Genomic DNA, 22,151 nt, shown 5'->3' on the forward strand with positions numbered 1-22,151 from the left:
TCAGTTTTTAAAGAATGATCCAATACCACGTTCAACATTTAAATTCACCTGGGTAATGAAATCCCAGATTCACAAATACTATTTATATAGAAAGATCTAATGGGTCACAATTATTCCATGCAGAACGCTTTGTACATGTTGGGTGAAATGAGTCCTCACCGAGAAAAAGAAGCATGCAGAATTAAAAATATCAGCACGATACATTTGCAATCCATAGAAAACTTGCGACAGAGCTTTTTCAATTTGGAAATGACACGGATGCATCAAAGACGCAACAGTATAATTTGTCATCAACATTTTAATTATTTCGATTTGTCAGATTAATACACAGCTTAATATGATATAGTATTTGACAACTATTATGTCCTACATAAGATGTAAATGTCTATTGTGCAATTCCAATAATTATAAGTAGCTTATTTTAGAACAAAAAACAGCTTTTCATAAAAAGGGTTGAAAACACATCATTAAAAAGCTTTCAACATGGTTCTTACGTACATGTTTTGCACAGTGGTTGGCACGCGGCATAAGGACTATTATACATGCAGAATGTACAATTATTCAAAGGAATGGAAATGATGGCTCAAATAAGGACTAATCATCAACCGTACACACGCCATAATTGATTTTGTTGGCCTTTATCTATTTATCTAAACAAAGCTCGCATGTTTCTCGCCAGGGGAGAGGCCGCGACCAAATGAAATCATCATTATCGCAGTAATAATTGATATGCGCCATTTTACCATGCAAACATATATCGCGTTTACAGAATTTTACAGAGGTGGTTGTGTTTATACATGAGTCTGTAGTAAAAGGATGCTGTTTTTGTTACGTTTATTCATAAATTCATCAATAATCAATCTAAATGGCAATCCGTAAAGAGCATTGGCTTCAGATGTACAACAAAGGCTAAACACGTCATTTATTGTGTTTCATTTGTTTATCATATGACTTCTGCGCCCAATGTCATACAGTGCATCTAGAACAGTATCAATTATTTAGAACATTGTAGAGAATAACATAAATATCTCTTAATTTCTTATTTAAAGGCATGTATTGCAATTACGTTGTTCATTTGTGTTACGCAGTTTTCTACAATAAGAAACACATACAATATGAAAACCCAGAAGAAACATCACATTCCTGAGTGTCTTATTTAGACGGGAGGGGGCATTTCATCACCCCAGGCACTATGTAATAATTCAAAGAAAGGAGCACTTGAGAAAGGTTTCCTGCAGATACCGCTTCATCCTTATTAGATTATGTGGACTTTATTGACAAGACGTCTAAACTATAGCGAGGAAATTTTATATATAAGTATGTTCTTTTACGTAATATCTCGTTCCCGATTATCCTTGCATGTCGCAAAAGCTTATCATGGTCAACAAGTACCATTGTTATGGTTTTCTGCTTGGTAAGCAAGTCTTTTCTTATTGAAAATCCTGTAAGGATTGCACAGGCTGATCTGGGCGACGCTTCACACACATATGCATTAAGCCCTGTAACCCAGAATGAGGTCATATATACATGTTTGAAAATTTTATAAAATTGAACATAGAGTTATATCGATTTGGTCATTAATACATTGTAACTATAGCATTCTCAAATGAGCTATGCTCGGACATGAATGCGCAAGAATACGTTTAAAATTTATATAAAAACCACATTATAATCACTTAATTACTAACAATATACAGAATGCTTTATGTGGACCCCTAAATTAGTCCCTTTTTAGTCAATTTCATTTATTAATAAAGAACTGTTTCAAGTCAACGGTTGCCTTTACGTTATGTAAATAGACAAGATAAATATGCTGCGCTTGTAAATAAATAATGGCATTTTGTTAAACCCACGGATATCGCGTGTTCAATAATATATGCGCACTTTTGCCAGAAACTTTCGTATAAAACCAAATCAACATTAGTGGAAAAAAGCGATAATGCAGATGACAGTAATAAATCAATACAATACCAGAGGACAAGGGTTTGCTATGAAGCGGTGACATAAATAGCACAGACTCTTGGTTGTCTAGCTAATATATGCTGAACGTTAATGCATTTTATAGCACGACAAATTACAAACAAGTCAGTGAACATTTAATTTATTTAGGTTGTACTCTGTGAAAAGGGGGTTTAATGCAAGTGGTTAAAGTGTCGTCCCCGATGAGTCTGAGCGACTGAATGCTGCTATTTATGTTACGGATTCATGTAAAAACGATATCCTCTAGTCCTGCATTCATTTATTACTGCCATCTTCATTACCTCTTTTTTTCATCAATTGTTGATTTAGTTTTCGACTCGGGTTTCTTGCAATAGTGCGCAACTATTATTGAACAAGCGATGTTAGTTGACTTAACAATATGTCATTATTCATCTTCCCATGAAGCATATTTATCTGATCTATTTACATAACAGAAAGGCAAATGTTGATTTACAAAAGCACTTAATAAGTGAGATTGATTAACATTCGATTTATTAAGCGACCTACATTAAGTATTTTATATAATATTGATTCATAAATAATGTTTCAAGATACTGCTCTAGCAGCTGGCGTTTCACTTCTTCATATTAACATAACTTGTTAGATTAAGAATTGAAAAATATACATTTTATTTCATTGATTGTATTAGTAACTTTGGTTTGACACTTTCATAGAAGTATGATATTTACTGATCTGACGAGATGAACCCAATAACATGTTGAAAAAAAAATCGTAATTCTTTTTTTTTGTTAAACATATGAATCCATCATATTGCAACTTTTTAGCTGTGCGCTTTTTAACCGTTAAGTTGCATCTATGGTGCATGCGTGTCCTTTCCAAGTTGTAATATCTCTATCACACGTTTTATATAGAGTGCAACTGCACCGTGATATATTGTTCTATATGCTGCATTATAGGTATTGCTCGGTTATGTCGGATTTAAAAAATTGACCAAACAATCGTTTTGTTTTATTTACAGTGAAATATTAAGCTTAATTCATAAGGTACCTCAGGAAGACTTTGTATTACCGCATAATGTGAAAAAGCTCGAAACCATGAATTGAATTATTGTTCTATATCTAGAAAAACATCACTTACCAGAAAATTAGATTGCTAACGACATTTCTAGTTGTTTGTTAATTTATGCAATCTAAATAGTATAATAACTTTACGTTCTAATTGTTCTAATGCAAGGATGTGTATCTAGTTGCCACGTTTATCTGTAGAAGCAAAAGAATTAAGTGTTTTAACTATCAGATAACCAGCGGAAGTCTTACATTTTTACTATCTCTTCTAAGACTATTTCGCAAGATTGTGATCGTACATTCAGATGTTATTTGTGCCTTAGCTATTTCATTCAGAAGTTATTTGTCTCTAAGCTATTTCTTTAAGATGTAATTAGACTCTTGGCTTTTTCATTCAGATAGTATTTGTGTGTTAGCCATTTAATTCAGATACATGCATTATATGTCTCTTCTGATTGACATGATTTGATGTGATGCCTTCACGAATACTTTCACTTACTCCAATGTTTATTCTTAAGAACGCACATTGCTGTTTGCATTGCTCTTCACATGTCAACTATAAACATCATCGTAGTACACGCTGTAACACAAAATAACACTGTCTACCTGTTTCTCGTATTAGTCTTTAAAACGTTAGACAGAATGGGATGGTATACAAAGTTTTATATATGTCCATCAGTACGTAAAAATCCTGTGGACAATTGTGTTCCAAAGAATGTATGAGCAACTCGAAATCGAGCCTATGGGTATTTGGTCCCGCGATAAAATTAATTGCGTAGGAGTGTGAGTCATTTCAGCGTTGGATTGCTATTGCATGCCTATTATCAGCGAATGCTTAAACGTTAAATTTTAACTGTGCTAGTTATAACGTAGATTTGTCAAATAGTTTTACTACATACCGATTAGCGAAAAATTGCTGGTACATTTTAATCACGTACTCAATGTCAATGTGTTGGTTCATTTTTATCATGAGTGTAGCAACTCAAAATCGAGCCTAGTGGCATTTGGTCCCGAGATTATATTGACTGTGTAAGAGTATGAATATTGCTATTGAGCAGCGAGTAGTATTCGTGTTATAACCAAAGCCGGGACTTGCACCCAGATTTCTTCTCCCTCGAAGAAGGAAAAGCGTTCTGCTTTGAACTACTGTGGTTGTATAAACACGTTTCATACAAGCTACATGATCAAGAGGTGTCACTCAGCGTTTGTACGGGCTTGTGACCGTTCTTTTCACAGCGAAATGAAAAGAGCCGCTTTACCACCTTGCAATATGCAATACGGACTAGCATACTAGCAAACAATATAGCCTTTACTTTTGCCATGCATTAACGAAGAAACATTGGCCTTTCGGCGATGGCTAAACCTCAGAAATCCCATTTAAATAGATATTTTTTTCACATCTTGCAGAAATGTTCTGTTGCATAATTTCTCAAAATATCCTAAATCAGATAATATACAATAACATGTGGACATCTGTTCCAGTATCTTGCAAGACGAATAACTATTTGTGGAGCTGTAACATAGCACAACCTTAGATATGTTACTGCCTTTCAACTGTGTTATTTTATCAAATATATTTCATTGATCAGACACGACAGATTTTCATTTCAACTTCACGTGAACAAAACACGTTCGTATCAAACTGCAAAATCGCATTGTAGTGTTTGCAGACCAGCTGCTGCTGAGAATTTTCTTCTACTATACGAATGTGCCTACATATCTGTTACATCAATGCATCATATACTAGTATTTTATCTTACAACCAAACCATAGCATTGAAGTAATACTGCTTTTCAAACAGCGCTTGTTAATATCAACCTAGGTAGCAAACTATGCGATCGAGTGTAGATTTGGCCAAGAGGCAAAAGTAGTTAATATCGCAAACTGTTATGTATATAGATTTTTTTCATCCATATTTTGTATTATGTGTGAAACAAAACTGCAAACTACTGTGTACACTCGAAAGCTTACAAACGAGATGATTGACCAGCGCTTGTCAATATCAACTCAAGTAGCTAACTATGCGATCGATTGTAGATTATATAGTGTGTTTTGTTCGTATATTCTACAAGCGCAATATAAAGCCTAAATACTGTTGAACGTTTGTGTTAATGTGTCTCACTGAAAGACAAGTAATACCAATAACGAGCCGTTGTACAAAATGTGTATGCAGTCAAAAGCGAGTAACTGCTTTGAGTTTACGAGTCACTGCTTGCTAGTTGCAACGCAAGTAGTTTATTTCGTGCAATTAATGTTCAACGCAACACTTAGTAGCATAGTTTGTGGCCGTATGGCAAAAATCGATTGTATTCCTTAAATAAGGATAGGATGATGAATATTGCTATTGAGCAGCGAGTAGTATTCGTGTTATAACCAAAGCCGGGACTTGCACCCAGATTTCTTCTCCCTCGAAGAAGGAAAAGCGTTCTGCTTTGAACTACTTTGGTTTTGTAAACACGTTTCATACAAGCTGCAGAGTGTAGTTTTGCTATGATTTGTGTACTGACTCGTGACCGTTTCTCCTATTTGAGTACAAGAAATGTCGCTTTACCACTAAATGTTTGTTTAACTTACTGTCGTTTCAAAATGGGAACATTCGTATTGTTCTGTACAAACATTTGAGTTGTTGAGTTTCGAATACGGCTGTATTGTAGCGAAACGTTTCAGATCGGGATAAAACTACATGCAACTTTTAACGCAAAATTGCTTTGCACAATTTCAAACTTCATGATCATACATCGAAAGTTATGAAACTGCGTATATAGTTTTTATTTATTTTGCTAGCGAAATTTTAACATTTCATTGAATAACGCAAGTTTATGGCCATGTGGTGAATGTCATGAAAGTCGCTTAAACTGATGTATATACTTTTTCATCATATCATCTCAAATGGAAAGTCAAAATAATCCCTAAACGTCATTTATGTAGTGTGTTTTGTTCGTATATTCTACAAGCGCAATATAAAGCCTAAATACTGTTGAACGTTTATGTTAATGTGCCTCACTGAAAGACAAGTTATACCAATAACGAACCGTTGTACAAAATGTGTATGCAGTCAAAAGCGAGTAACTGCTTTACGTTTACGAGTCACTCAATGTAAGTCTCAACACGAGTAGTTCGTAAGGCGCAATTAATGTTCAACACAACATTGAGTAGCATAGTTTGTTGCCATATGGAAAATATCTTATATCGGTTAGTCATTCATATAGTTTTTTTTATCATTTTACCTCAAATTGAAGTTTGAAAGTTTTTTGCTTTGTACGTTTGCAAGCTAGTGGTGTCACTCGGCGTTTTTACGGACTTGTGACCGTTCCTCTTGTCTGAGTACAAGAGAAGTCGCCTTCCCACCCCAGCCCTAGCAGACTTTGTGCATTGAAGCACTTAATAGAAATGTTATTGCTCGGTCATCGGTCAGGTTCGGTCAACGCGTGCCTGCGTTTCTGAGAGAGCCAGATTAAGATATTTCGTGTCACCGTACGAAAATACCATGGTGTCGCATAGCAAAGCACAGGCATGTCACCATGCGTGCCTACCACCCTTCCAACAGCGCAACAATGTGGTGTTGAAAGGATTCCCAGATAGTGTCGAAAGTATTGACGGTCATAACGGGGACGAGTTGCTTTATAGCGCCTCATTTCGTATTGACTTGCAACCCCGCCCTAGACCGCTACACAGCTAAATGGGCAGGACTCCATCTGACTATCAATCTCAGCGATCATAGTTTTGAAAAACGTCTGCTTTTTAATTGTTGGTATTTGGTACTTGGAGTCTCTTGTGCCAAAGTAGAGACTTACTTTTTGTTTAAAGATGAAGCAATCATTAACTGGTTGGTAGTCTTAACAGTGCGTCAAGATAAGCACCGTGAAAACATTTTAGCACCGAAATACCGAGGTATTCACCCCCAAGTGCTATCAGTGCGCTTCACACTTGTGGAGTCTTAAACCCCTCGGCCGCCCAAACACAGTTAATGACTGTTAATGTTTATTTTTTGTTTGATTTTGGTATTGCATAGTTTAAACACAAACACATACATCAATACATCAATATTGCTGGCCAGCGCAATAAAACAAGGAAAAAAAAGGTAGGAGAACAATCTCCTTTAGTTTTCATGTAAAAACATAAACATAAACATACACACTGTCAACACTTGCCACTTGCAACACCGAGTTCGTTTCAGTGCAGAATGTACACATTTTTCGATCGACACACATTCGCAATGTTACATGGATTCACAAAGTTACATGGATTCACAAAGTTGCACTGATGTCCATACACGGGCCAATGTTCAAGTTATCGGTGCGATGGACCCACGGTTTTGTCGCAGCTATACGCCACACGTATGTATTGACTACTCGGTGTCCACATCAAGGTTTGGATATTGGCACTGAAAATAGAAAAGCAAATTGTGTTAAACAGTAAACGATGAAAGTAAACAGCCTGAAATGATAAAAACATGCATGTGTAATATACCATGTATCAAATAAAATAGTAAACACAAACTGCTAAAGAAAAACACACAACTCTACCAACTGTTTAACTGATACTTACTTTTTTGTTTTGTGTTGCATGTTCAGGCGCCTTTCTGTCACTGCTCGTCTAGCAGTACAGCTGAAATGAAATAAAAAGCATGATCAGAAACTTTCATTGTAATTGTACAACTTACAATTTATGTGCACAATTTTGCATTTAAGTATAACATACAGTAAAACAATTTCAACTAATACTCACTTTTTTGTTGTGTTGTTTCCACAAAGGCGCCTTGTTGTCACTGCTCGCCTGGTAGTAAACCTGACACGTCTAGTAGTAGAGAACACTCGTCCAGCAGTAAAGCTGAAATGAAATCGAAAGCATGATCAGAAACTTTTGAATGTGTTTGTACAACTTACAATTTATAAACACAATATTGAACTATAACAGTAAACTTGAAACAGATAACAATTTTACTTACCTATGTTGTCTTCGCTGAAATACAAAAGTCATGTTCATAGCAATCATAGCATATTAACACACAATGAATACAACTCAACACTTTTAGTAAGAAACTCAGTACTTACTTTGTATTTTGTATCCAATCCCTCTGCTGGCAATCTTCTTCAGTCCACAATCGAGCTGAAATCAAGACTCAATGCATACATGTAAATTTTGCCAAATAATAAACAGAACTGTGAACCAAAACTTTAACTAAACAAAACTAACTTTTCAACTGTAATGGTACTCACCTCTGGCAACTGAAATCATACAGACATTTTGCATAGCACAATACATTTTTAGTTTGAAGATAAGAATGATTTATGAACATTTTACTTACACAAAGCATAAATATAAAAGACATGCTATGATGAAAAAAACAATATGTATACAAAATTATACATAAAGAAACACAATCTACTTACCATTGCTGACCTGAAATTGAAAAAAGCACATTTTGTATAGCACAACAATCATATTCAGTTTTTACATAAATGAAGTGTACTTACATCTGCCAAACTGAAATGAAAAAAGCATAGCAGAATAAAAGTCATAAAACATATTTCAATATGCAATTAAAGAAAGCAAATTGTACTTACCAACAGGCAACTGAAATGAAAAAAAACACATTTTGTATGGCAGAATAAAAGTCATCAAAACAGTTCAATATGAAAATTAAAGAAGGCAATTGTACTTACCACAGCCATACTGAAATGAAAAAGAAACACATTTTACAATGCAGTATACAAGTCATCAAAACAGTTCAATATGAAAATTAAAGAAGGCAATTGTACTTACCACAGGCAACTGAAATGAAAAAAACACATTTTGTATAGCAGAATACAAGTCACCAAAACAGTTCAATATGAAAAAGAAAAGAAAGTTAGTGTACTTACCACAGCCACACTGAAATGAAAAATATATTAAGCATTGCATAGCAGGATACAAGTCATCAAAACATTTCAATATGAAATTATACAAAGTTAGTGTACTTACCACAGGATACTGAAATGAAAAACAGACATTTTACAATGCAGAATACAGGTCATAAAAACAGTTCAATATTAAATTATAGAAAGTTTGTGTACTTACCACAGCCATACTGGAATGAAAAAAACATTTAGCAATGCATAATAATCAAGACTTACCTAGCTGATCTTGAATCATTTTCTGTTGTTTAACTTCTCAGTTGTCCAAAAGTCTGCTCTGTAACGACCCACCACTCCAATCTGAAAAATAGTTAAGCATAACAAAGCACAAAACAAACCAAAAGAATAGTTTACTTACCTCATATTTTGTGCAGGTTTTCAACAGCCAATTTTCTTCTTGAAACCTGTATTCGTCTCTTTTTTGACCCACTGTGGAACAGTCACAGCAATGTAAGTCTGAAACATAGAAGGGCATAACAACATAACATACAAACCAGTATATTTGTTTTGACTTACCTCGTGGCTAGAGTCGAGACACAGCTGCTGAATTTCTTTTCTGTCACAAGCTGTCAAAACATCTCTGCAACATCTCTGCAATTGAAACCTTCAAACAGAGTAAAACAGAGAAACATTTTGTATACAATATAGTAAACACTTACCTTGTTATAGGCCTGAGTTGCAGCAGTGATTCTTTCTTGAAATCTTCTTCTTTTGCATCACTGCATGAGAGACCTGAAAAATAGCATGCAGTGCAAAACACATGAGTTAAATTAAACCAAAATTGTGTTTCTACTTACCTTGCTTCTGTAGAGTTGAATCACAGTAGTAGAATTCCTTCTTCAAACACATTTCTCTGTCTACACCAGGAACTTGAATCTGAAACAGAGAAAAGCATCACATCAAATTGTACAACTCAAGTGCATTCATTCAATGCTTACCTACTTTCTGTTGAGTTGTTTCACAGCAGCTGAAATCCTTATTCACTGTTGGCACTGCTATGAGACCATTTCTGCATGTGAAATCTGAAACAGAGCAAAGCAAAGTATGCATGGTAAAAATCAAACAAACAATTGTAACACTTACCCTGTTTGCAAGTCCCATTCACTTTCTCAGCAATGTTCCTCTTCTTGAATCGTCTTCGTCGCTGACTACAAGTACACCTGAAACATAGCATGCACAAAACATACCATATAAAAACAAAATACAAGTGTCCATACTAAAATGAAACACACTTACCTTTCTGCTTTGCTCAGCTCTGTTCGACTGTCAACTCTTCATGTCATGTCGTATCTGAAACGAACTAAATCAAAACATGCATAGCACACTATCATTGATAAAATATTGAAACAATTGTATGCTTCATAGCTGTGTTTTTTCCACTTTACATCACAGACAACTGGCGATCACAAAAGTAAAGACATTTTTGTACTACTCAAACATTAAGCTCACATTCACGAACACCAACCGACAGAGTTGTTATAGAGTGATAATCCCTAAAACTGTAAAAAAGAATCGAAATCAGTGTTCATTCATCATGATTTATTGAAACAAATGTATATTACAATACTCACCACAGCCAACTGAAATGAAATAGAAATGTTAACAGCATGCAAACAAATGTCAATCAATATTTAGTAAATATCAACAAAAGCATTTCGATACACAAAGTAAGTGTTCACCATCATAGTACATCATCAGTTAGTTCGACATCCCACGGTTGCTCAAGTGTAAGTACTGGCTAGCATTTACCCCTTTCAGTAAACCATCACACATCAGCATTTTTAGACACAAGTGCTGATAGATTCAACCCTTGTTATCATCTTTCACAGACTTCTATGAGTAAACAACTGAAAAATATAAAACGTTTGTACTCACTGTTTGGCAGCTCCAAGAAACACGTCTGTACTGCTTGCCATCTGGACATCAACTGAAACAAAACATCTTCAAACACACATACATTTTAAACGTTTTTGAACAAAAATCAACACAGAGCAGAGCTAAGCTGCAGCAGTTAATCTTTCTTAAAATTGAATTCTCCATCTCTGCATAGCACACATGAAAAATAGCATAAGTTTACCATCACATTACAGCAGTACAAACTAAAACAAAAATTTGATCGACTTACCTTGCTTCTGTAGAGTTGAGTAACAGACGTGGAAATCTTCTTCCATGTGTAAACCAGTGACTCGAATCTGAAATAAAGTAAAGAACACATTGTACAACTCAAATCAATGAATTAAAACTTACCTTACTTTTGATGAATTGTGTTTCAGCAGTTGAAATCCTGTTTAATTTCTGCATGTGAAATCTGAAACAGAGCAAAGCAAAGTATGCATGGTAAAAATCAAACAAAAACACAGGTTCAACTTACCCTTTGTATGTTCCATCCACTTTCTGACCTATGGTCCTCTTCTTGAATCGTCTTCGTCTCTAACTGCAAGTACACCTGAAACATAAAAGCATGCACAACATCCCATATAACAACTATTTTGTACTTACCATATGAGTGCTTTTCTGTTCAGGTCAGCTTGAAAACCCATCACTGCCATCAGCATCTGAAAAATAGTACATCACAAACAAACAAACAAACATAACATATCATAAAAACAGTTTAACACAACAGATATGAGAGCTCTCGCAACCACGTCTGTTCTGTTCGACTGTCCAAAAGCAAGTGACAGTACTTCAATTCACTAACATTGAGAAATTCTAAACTTACCTTCAAGGCTTGTTGAGTAGCTCCAAAAACAAGACTGCTTGGCTCCACTGTTCACTCCAACTGTCATATCATCACTGGATAAGCACTCCTGAAATGTATTGAAACAAAACATGCATAGAACAAACATTCAGTCAAAAGTACTTACCTTTCACTTTGTCACTGCCCTGTGCTCAACTCCAGTCAGCATGACATCTCTGCTTGAAAGTCTGAAACATATAAAAACATGCAATGCAAAACAAACATAGTTACTTACCTTCTAGCATATTGTTGGAGCTCCAGAAAACACGACTGTTCACTTCAGCTGCCAGACTTAAACTGCCAGCACACATCTGAAAATCTGAACAAAGCATTCATGTTCCATACTGTACTAGCCGTATGATTTTGAGTTACTGACATACTTATCATCCAAAAAAAGAGTACATGAAAATCTAGCAAAAAATAGGTTTTCATCTGTTCACGAGTTATACTCTGAAAGAAACCATGATGATGACAAAACTCACTTTATCTCTTCTTTTGTCAAAACACAAGTGTTCATTGTGAAATTTAACAAACTTACCTTTTCGTTTCCCAGCTCTGTTCAAATGTCAGGTCTACATTTCATGTCAAATCTGAAAAAGATCTACATCGAAAAATGCATAGCACACAATCTGTGTTAAAACAGTAAATGTTTGTTGTATTCAAAGCTCCGTGTATTTTTCACTTTACACATCACAGACAACTGGCGACCACAAACGTAGAAACATTTCTGTACTACTCAAAACATTGCTGTATGAACGCCAACCGACATATTTTTGTTATAGACTTATAGTCCCTAAAACTGTTCAAAAAGAATCAAAAGCAGTTTTCAGTCATAATCTTTTATTGAATTCTATACATAGGCAATACAATCTACAGTACTCACCACAGCCCACTGAAATTAAACATCATGAAATATACATGTTAAGCAATACATTTATCATATTATAGTGCATATCAACAAACGCAATTCAATAAATTTTATGCATTCAGTAAGTGTTCACCATCATGTTACATCATCAGTTCGATTAGCATCACCACAATACATCAACTCATAATACTGGTTAGCATTGAGCTCATGCTATAGCTATCATACATCAGCATTCATAGACACTAAAAATCAAGTAATATCTACAGTACTCACCACAGCACACTGGAACAAAATAGAAATGTTAACAGCATGCAAATACAAGTAAAGCAATATCATATTTAGTACATATAAGAAAAGTTTGTCAATACACCATCATATTACACCATCAGTTCGTTTCACATTCCCACGGTAGCTCAACTCTTAGTACTGGCTAGCATTTAGCCTTTTCAATAAACATTCAGCATTTCTAGACACAAGCACTGATTAATTCTACCCATCATATCATCATTCACATCATTCCATACTAAGTGTACAATAACAGTTTTCATTAAGCATCGTTAACTAAAAACCACACATACAAGTTAAATCTGCAATACTCACCACAGCCCACTGGAATAAAATAGAAATGTTAACAGCATGCAAATACAAGTAAAGCAATATCATATTTAGTACATATAAGCACATGCATTTAATATTTTTGCAACATTTTTCCATCATATGTTCGCTTCCTCAAAATAGCTCAATGAATATTCTGTTCCACCATCATCCACTATTATCGCTCATCACAACATATCGACACTGTATCAGCACTGAGTAATTTCTACCCAACACATTACAACCATCATACATCATCACGCAACTTGTAAACAGTAAAACGAAAAAAATTTGTACTCACGTTTTTTGTAGACAGCAGCTCGATGAACACGTCCGCACAGCTCGACATCTGAACCTCAACTGACAGTCAATCGCTTGACACCACAACATAAATTTAATTATTCACAACAGTCAGAGCTTAAAAAAACACGTCCGATCAGTCCGATGTCAAAACTTAAAGTGAAGTCAAGTCGTTCAAAAAAATTAATGTAAGTCAAACATTTCATATATAACGCTCACAAAATTTCGTTGTCAGTCAATACTAAACGTTCAAAAGTTAACATCGCATAAGAGTATGATTTCATTTCACAACTCAAGTCAAAGTCAAGTTGTTATCTCATAACAATAACCTAACACTTCAGTCATCCAGTCATTCAACAACCTGAGTACCAAGTCGCTATTCTATAACGCGAAAACTTTTCATCAATAGTCAGAGCTCACGAAAGTACGTCCGTCTTCGTCAACGTTCAAAAGTCAACTGAAACTTTTTAATCGTAAAAATATTTCAAAGTCAAATTTTTTTCAGAGCTCACAAAAACAAGTCTGTCTTTGTCAAAGACCATCAGTCAACTAAGATTCTGTCGTAGTAAAAAAAATTTAAAAGTCAAAACTTTTTTCAGAGCGCTTTAAAAACACGTCCGTATTGGTCAATGTCCAAGCCGCAAATGAGCGTTCTTTACCCGCGCAGTTCAAATTATAATTAGGTCACGACGTCGAGAGCTTCGAAAAACACGTCCGAACCCTTCAACGACCAAACGAAGAATGACAGAAAAGCACATGGAAAATGTTTATTCTTCATGATTTGAGTTACGATCGAATGTGTATTTGATGACAAATCTAAAAATCATACTTACCATGCAAAAATCCTACAAATATTGACTTTGTGATGATATTTTTTCATGACCATACAAGCCGAAATATTCACACTCACAGCTTGAATGGGCATACAAATTGATAAGCATGAGTCCGTACAATCCATCCAGTATTTCCTTCGAGTTAAAGCAAATCCATGGTCTTTAGGTCTCAAATTTTGTTATGAGGCGTACTCAACGCAGATTTTTAGAGTCAATGTTAAAACGACAAAAGGCGAGTATATAAAAAAATCTAGTCAAACATAGATTTACTAACCTATCATTCTGAAATAATCCTAGATCATATCAAATATGTGAGTAATCCATCAAAATATTTATTACTGAACATTTAACATCAGCACAAAATATTCCCGTATACCCATTTAGTTTTCTACATAGCCTGAACAATTCAATATTTATTTTCAATTCCGAGAACTCAAATGTTTTCATGACGTTCGACTGACGAAAGCAGCTCGATATGATTTCTATTGAGGAGCGACTATCGCGTTGTGATTTTTTCAACTCTGTTTTGTGAGTTTAGTGCCAATACAACGAAGATATAGTAAACAAATATTCAACCACATATATCAAAATGTTCAGCACACTGGCGCCTACACACTCATATACAAATAGTATGGTTATGTGTACAATTGTTCTCGTAAATTTGAAATATCAATAAAATCTGCGTTAAAATCAAAATTTCATAACTCGCGCATTCGATTTTGTATGAACAAATAGTATCAGTATGAGCGCATCGAAATTTCAGTTAATCTGGTGAAAATTTTATTGAATTTGGACATCGGGTTTCACAGATATTCGTGTTAAATCAGTTGCAAAGAAACTCAGTTTGCTATCGTCGATAATATGTAAACTCCCCCTGTACTGTGGATGAGATTTATTGAAATGACGTCGTCGATTTGCACTGACATCGAAGGGTCAAAATTACGATTCACGAAATGTGTGTTTGTTGTGATATGGTTTTCTGCCCGTATAACTGCAGCGTTTTACAAAAACATCAAGTATGTTACACCAAAATGCACAGAAATAAATTCCCCATCGCATGATGCAAATATTACTGTATCATATTGCGAAATGAAAATCTTTTCTTCATATCAACCCAAGTTTTACCAATAAACAGAAATTTTGACATATATCCACTTATCAACTTGCAAAATATTTAAACTCTTATTGTTCCTGTTTATTTGCTGGTTATGATTGTGAAAATTTCATCGAAATGCGTTCACGCGTTATTGTGACAGTTAAAATAAACCGCTTCGATACAAACACAGTTTTATCAACTATTCGCTATCTAACGACGTTCGGTTTAACTCGATACTTTAAAGTTCAAAATTTCTATAAGCACGAATGCGTTTTCTCTCAGCAGTATTCTTGTAATTAGACCTATTGTGGAGTATCATACATCAAAATGTGCAGAACAGAATTCCCTATCGAATGGTATCAATTGCTATGTACTTGTCTTAAATGGGAAGTTTTTTTCTTGTAAGCGAAGTGATTTTCATGCGAAAAGCTAAGAATTTCTTCTATATGCGAATATGTTAACAAAAAATGATCCCCACAAAACTTGTTGCTATTATCGTGTTTCATGTTATTGCGAAAATGTTATGCAGATCGGTTAAATGATTAAAGAGAAAACACGACCTCAACTTTTTTGTAAAACGCATTTCGCTGTACACTAGTCTTTAACAGATTCAATGAGATGACGTTGTGTTTTAATGAAGAATTTGTCAAAGGCGTGTTTTAAGCAAAATGGTTTTCGGTCTATAGTGAAGCCAATTTTCAACACACTATCGAGTATGTGGTATCAAAATGCGCAGAATTAAATTCTGTACAAGCAGATGTTCAAATCACCCCAATATCAATGAGTACAAAAAAGTTTTCTATTCACCGACTCGTTTTCAAATCAAACATCTGCGATTTTCAGACACACGCATAAATGCTATGGAAAATTTATCAGCGTGTAATTTATAGCTAATATCTCACTGAACAAGATGATACAAATCGCATGGTTTTATCTCAAGTGGTTGGGAAGAAACGCGAAGTTAAACTTTGTACGAAATCACTGTTCTATTCGCAGAGAGTTTTCGACGTTGAGTCAAAATGTAAAGTTAAAGACAGAAATGCGTTTAGTACGAAATCGTTATCGAACTGTATTTTTGTTGTGTTTAGACATACGATTAAGTGGAATACATCAAAATGCGTGGAATCGAATTTCCTACAAGCTAGTACCAAAATAACGATAAATGCTCTTTACACAAAAAAGTTTTCTTGTTAGCGAATTTTGCAAAATTGAATATCTGACACAATGAGTCGTGTGAGAACAATATAGGCGAGACAAAAATTGTAGCTATCATAGGATTACATATTATGGTGAAAATTTCATCAGGATATCATGAGACGTTTTCGAGCAAATTGAGTTAAACCGATGTAACTTAACATCTTGTTTCGTTTGTTTACATGGATAAAAGACGACGTTGTAAAAATCTAAAGTTAAAGACAGAAATGCGTTTATGACAAAATCGTTATCGGACTGTTTTATTGTTGTGTCTAAACATACGGTAAAGTGTAATATATAAAAATGCGTGGAATCGAATTTCCTACAAGCTAGTACCAAAATAACGATAAATGCTCATTACACAAAAAAGTTTTCTTGTTAGCGAATTTTGCAAAGTTGAATATCTGATACAATAAGTCGTGTGAGAACAATATAGGCGAAACAAAAATTGTAGCTATCATATGATGCAATACTGTGGTGAAAAAATCATCTAAATATCAAGAGACGTTTTCGAGCAAATTGAGTTAAACCGATGCAACTTAAACTCTTTCCCCGCTTGTTTACATGCATAGAAATGCAATGACGTTGAAAAAAAATCTAAAGTTAAAGACAGAAATGCGTTTATGACAAAATCGTTATCGGACTGTTTTATTGTTGTGTTATGATATATAGCTAAGTGTTATACATCAAAATGCGTGGAATTGAATTTCCAACAGAATCATACCAAACTAAAGATGAATGCTCTTAACGCAAAAAAGTTTTCTTGTTAGCGAGTTTTGCAAAGTAAAATATCTGACACAATGAGTCGTGTGAGAACAATATAGGCGAAACAAAAATTGTAGCTATCATATGATGCAATACTGTGGTGAAAAAATCATCTAAATATCAAGAGACGCTATCGAGCAAATTGAGTTAAACCGATGTAACTTAACATCTTGTTTCGTTTGTTTACATGGATAAAAGACGACGTTGTAAAAATCTAAAGTTAAAGACAGAAATGCGTTTAGTACGAAATCGTTATTGCACTGTATTGTTTGTGTGTTTAGACAGACGTTTAAGTGTAATACATCAAAATGCGTGGAATTGAATTTCCTACAAAATCATACCAAAATGAAGATAAATGCTCTTAACACGAAAAAGTTTTCTTCTTAGCGAATTTTGCAAAATTGAATATCTGACACAATGAGTCGTGTGAGAACAATATAGGCGAGACAAAAATTGTAGCTATCATATGATAGAATATTGTGGTGAACATTTCATCTGGATATTATGAGTGGTTTCAAAGAAAATTGACTTAAACCTCATTGTAAGATATTGCACCCAAGCCAAAGTTGTTTTCATGGATAGAAATGACGTTCGAGCTACAGTACATGTGTGCTTTAAAAGTCAATTCATGATTACAGGCAAAATGGTTTTCGGCTAGTCTTGATCAAGCGATACAATAAACATACACGCATGTCATATCAAAATATTCGGAATGAAATTTTCTATAAGATGATATCAGTTTTGTTTCAAAAAGCGATAGGATGAAAAAGTTTTCTTGTTGCGAACGTTTTCAACGTGATTTTTATCTCATAAGCATGTATGTTGGAACAAAAATTACAATAGAAAAGTTGTAGCTAACAATAAGCTGGGCATTGTACTTTAAATTTGATAGTGATGACTTGAACAGTTCCGAAGAAATTTGACTTAAACCTCGGTGTACGATATTTACCCAAGGTTGTTTACATGAAGCGAAATGACGTACTACATGTAATGAATTTTTGCGCGATGCCGATTTAAACAAAACGATCAATGTTGCGTTTAACTTTCTACGTGCTAAATCGAAATGTTTCACATACATACAAAGTGTTATACACCAAATTCTTCAGAAAACAATTCCCAATTTAACTGTACATATTTCGTTAAGCAAAACGAAAAAGCAAAAAAGTTTTCTTCATACAAAAGATTTCGGACAGATATTTTACATAGAAGCATATATTTCAGGGCAAACTAATCAGTACGTAATTGTAGCATATAGCCATCTGTGTACTGTACTGAAAATTTCATATTGATATTTTGAGTGGTTTCAAAGAAAATGCACTTAAACCTCGTTGTACGATATTGCACCAAGGTTGTTTACATGAAGCGAAATTACGTAGATCTACTGCACGTCATGAATTTTGACTCGATGCCGATGTCAAGAAAAATATCAATGTTTCGTTTAACTTCCTACGTATTTAATCGAAATGATTCACATACATGCAAAGTGGTATACACCAAATTCTTCAGAAAACAATTCCTTATTCAACTGTACATATTTCGTTTAGCAAAACGAAAAGGCAAAAAAGTTTTCTTCATACAAACGGTATTTTCGACCATAAACTTGCACTTTTGTCCAAGAAGCATTAACAAAAGAATACAACGTATGGAACAATCATTGTGGAGCTTTCTTAGTTGAATATCATAGTCAAAATTTGATCCCAATATCTGCATAGGTTGTTGAGAAATGTACAGTTAAACTTTCTCGCAAATACTCATCTATCCGTGTACTTTAATTTGAAATGACGTTCGATATTATCTGCACTTTATGACCTCGCTGTACTGGGTGTAATTTCTCGTGCGATGCTGGTAGATATTTGATGAAGTATTGGATTGGAAATTTTAGCGTTGTGAAATTATTACAGCAAAAAGTTGTACTAGCGAGATATTGTGATTTGAAAAATACTCCACTGCACTGTTGCGTTGAAATTTGATCATAGTACATTTCGCAAAAATATTCATAAAAGTTCATATCAAATAACAGCTGTTAGGTATTAACTCATTTTTCACACACACAATTTTATTTTGTCGAGATGAAGAATTGCGAATGAGCAAAATGCTAAGTAAACGTATATGGCTGGAATTTTCACTAACGCATAAGCTTTGTCGAAACTTGTGATACGTATCGAGTACTTGAGTTAGATATTCTCTGCGTACTTTTGTTGTAACATTCGACGTTTTGTATTCTAACAGTATGAGCGCAACATTTGGTACATGAATAACGAAATCGGGTCGTCTATTTTGAATAGTTACTTCGTGCTTAATGTACAATTTACAGTCGTCGCGTAATGTGGGAAATGTCTTTCTTAGGTAAAGACCTAACTCGCTAACGTACGTTTGATCAAAATCTCTCAGACATGCCACTTTGTTCATCGCTTTTCTCAGATATGAATGTCTACACTTACCACGCGTAAGAAATTTGCTATTCATCTTTATCAAGGACTTTGGTATGTAAGCGCTATGCTTTGTCTATATACTGAAAACGCACCAGCCCGTTGGGTATATAAAGCGACACGGACAGCTATTGTCATCATTCTTGATTTGAGACTCCAAGAGAGTTTATTGACTCGAAATCATGCCGAAATACGCAAACCGACTGCCAAAGTTCGAGGACACAGACGCTGCTAGTGGTAGTAGCGAAACGACTGGCAAGGGCAAGCGACATGCTACAAAGCCATACACTCGACCAGAACAATCGGCGTCAATTGATCTAAAGTCGTTCGGCTATCAACTGAACAGACTTGGAAGTCAGGTTACAGCGTTTGTGAACAGCAGCGACTACGCTATGTCAAAGGAAGGTCGCGATGTCTGCAAGAAAATGGTATCGTGTATTCAAAAGGCTTCATCTTATCAGCGAGAAGCGAGCGAACATTTGGTTGATGATCAAGAGCGTTTCTTCGAGGATGAGTGGTCTAAACGCGAACGCGCGCTAAAAGAGCAGCATGAACTCGAAACCGATAGGATAATATCGCAGCTCCTATTTGAAAAAGAGCAGGCTTTGGATTCGCTTAGAACAAAACTTCAAGAAGAAAAGAAGAGGCTATTCGAGCATTGAAAACGTGTACCATATGCTACGATGAGGAAAAAAACAGTACCTTGACAAGGTGTGGGCACACTTTTTGTGAAAACTGCTGCCTGATGATGTTTGATGGAGACTGCGCTATGTGTCGAGCTGACGTTACTGGCTGGGTGCGAATGCTTTTCACTGATTAGATGTTTGACTGTTTTCATATGTTTGATGTTTGTTGTAAAATAAAATGTTTAAATGCATATGATGTGTATGTTGTTAGTCGAGCAGGTTAGATATAGTTTGAGTGTAAAGTAGAACGTTGAGCTTACGAACAATGTCGTATTGAATTGCAATGGATCGAATGCTAAATATGAGTCATTGTGTAATATAACATCTAGTAGTATGAACATTTTTCGCAATATCCTCCGAAGTAAAGAAACAATAAGATAACTCAAACGTCTTCTATAAAAGCCAGTCTTTTATTAAAACTCAATCATTCACTCTTGAGTTAGCAAAGCGAAATGACGTCAAAACACTTGCTGATGTTGGTTTTGTTTGGATGATGAAAGTCATCCGTTATATCTCACTCCAAGTGAGCTCGACCAAACTTGTCAAAATGTGCACTCTCTTCTCAAAATGACAGACGAAGAAGCTGGCAATCAGTTTAATCGCGAGAAGACGAAGAAGCTGCGGATTTTTTGGCGCAGCTTGTACATAACAATTCCAACGACTCGTCAGGTTTGACTAGTAAAAAGGATTCGAATAAACGCAAAGCTATTGCCAATAATAACGGCCAAACTGTCAAAAAACCTAAAGGTTCGCGAAACGTCAAAACAAGACCCAATGTCAACTGGAAACAAGCAGACTGACTTCGTAGAGCAGTATTTCATAAAACAAGAGAGACTAAATCGTTGCACGGGTAAAGCTCAGATACGAATCAACAATCTTAAAAAAGTATTGCTGACGCTAAAATCTGAAGAAAGTGCCATTGAAAATTCAAGACCAAAAATTCTTCCCTTGGACATGCGACAGCGCATATTACGAATGTTATCGAAAGCATCTCAAGTGAACTACAGAGCAGTGGCGAAATCGACTCGTGTCGAATATGCAAAATGAAGACAGTCCACCAACAGTTATAAGCAAGACGTGCGGAACACGGTTTTGCTGTAATGAAGTGCATAGTTAAGTATTTGGAATACGTCTACAACAAAAATTCTGGGCAATTGATTGTCTGAAATGCAGACATCCATACGATAAGAATGCAACATGTCAATTGTTGCTTGCTATGGCATTATTGGTTGATACTTAGAATGAATAAAATGTATAGAACCTTACAACGTGTTTTGTTTCACATGCTTGATGTTATTGTTACACGACTTCAGGCTCATATTGGCCTTAAAAAATAGCGGAATGAAAACTCAGATGAACACACGTTATTGTACAAGATTTTGACCCATAACAATTTTTTACATGACGTTCGTTTGTGACGAATTTGCTCGATATGATTCCGCACTATAAAAGCGACTACAGCTCTGTTCTTATTTCAACTGCAGTAAAGATCAAATATCATAACTTGCGCATGTCGATTTGTATGAACAAATAGTATCAGTATGAGCGCATCGAAATTTCGGTTAATCTTGTGAAAATTTTATTGAGTTCGGACAACGGGTTATAGAAATATTGCATTTAAACCACTTACAAATAAACACAATTTTTCTATTATCGATATGTTAACGCCGCTTTAGTTTGGTAGGATGAACTTAAATAAATATTGAAATGACGTTATGAATTTGCACCAGAACGAACTGTCAAATGC

At 35.0% G+C, this 22,151-nt stretch overlaps 1 protein-coding gene across 17 annotated transcripts; it reads right to left on the reverse strand.

Moving 5' to 3' along the window:
• Nucleotides 1-6,657: 6,657 nt before the first annotated feature.
• On the reverse strand, nucleotides 6,658-14,310 carry LOC127840829 (uncharacterized). 17 transcript variants are annotated; one of them, XR_008030578.1, is made up of 7 exons: nucleotides 12,178-14,309; nucleotides 11,875-11,958; nucleotides 11,622-11,709; nucleotides 8,060-11,348; nucleotides 7,734-7,835; nucleotides 7,554-7,613; nucleotides 6,658-7,389 (listed from the first exon to the last, which is right to left on the reverse strand). XR_008030578.1 is itself a non-coding variant. In XM_052369254.1 (4 exons), the coding sequence occupies exons 1-4, from the start codon at nucleotides 7,998-8,000 to the stop codon at nucleotides 7,296-7,298; spliced, it is 303 nt and encodes a 100-aa protein (XP_052225214.1). In that variant the 5' UTR covers nucleotides 8,001-8,027; the 3' UTR covers nucleotides 6,658-7,295. The 17 variants fall into 17 exon arrangements, 1 of the variants encoding a protein (XP_052225214.1); XR_008030585.1 differs by adding an exon at nucleotides 11,402-11,457 and having other exon boundaries at nucleotides 8,060-9,358; nucleotides 9,562-9,634; nucleotides 11,622-14,297; XR_008030584.1 differs by adding an exon at nucleotides 11,402-11,457 and having other exon boundaries at nucleotides 8,060-9,634; nucleotides 11,875-14,295.
• Between the last annotated feature and the right edge of the window lie 7,841 nt (nucleotides 14,311-22,151).

The sequence above is a fragment of the Dreissena polymorpha genome, chromosome 8 (genome assembly GCF_020536995.1).
Source record: "Dreissena polymorpha isolate Duluth1 chromosome 8, UMN_Dpol_1.0, whole genome shotgun sequence".
NCBI lineage: Eukaryota > Metazoa > Mollusca > Bivalvia > Myida > Dreissenidae > Dreissena > Dreissena polymorpha.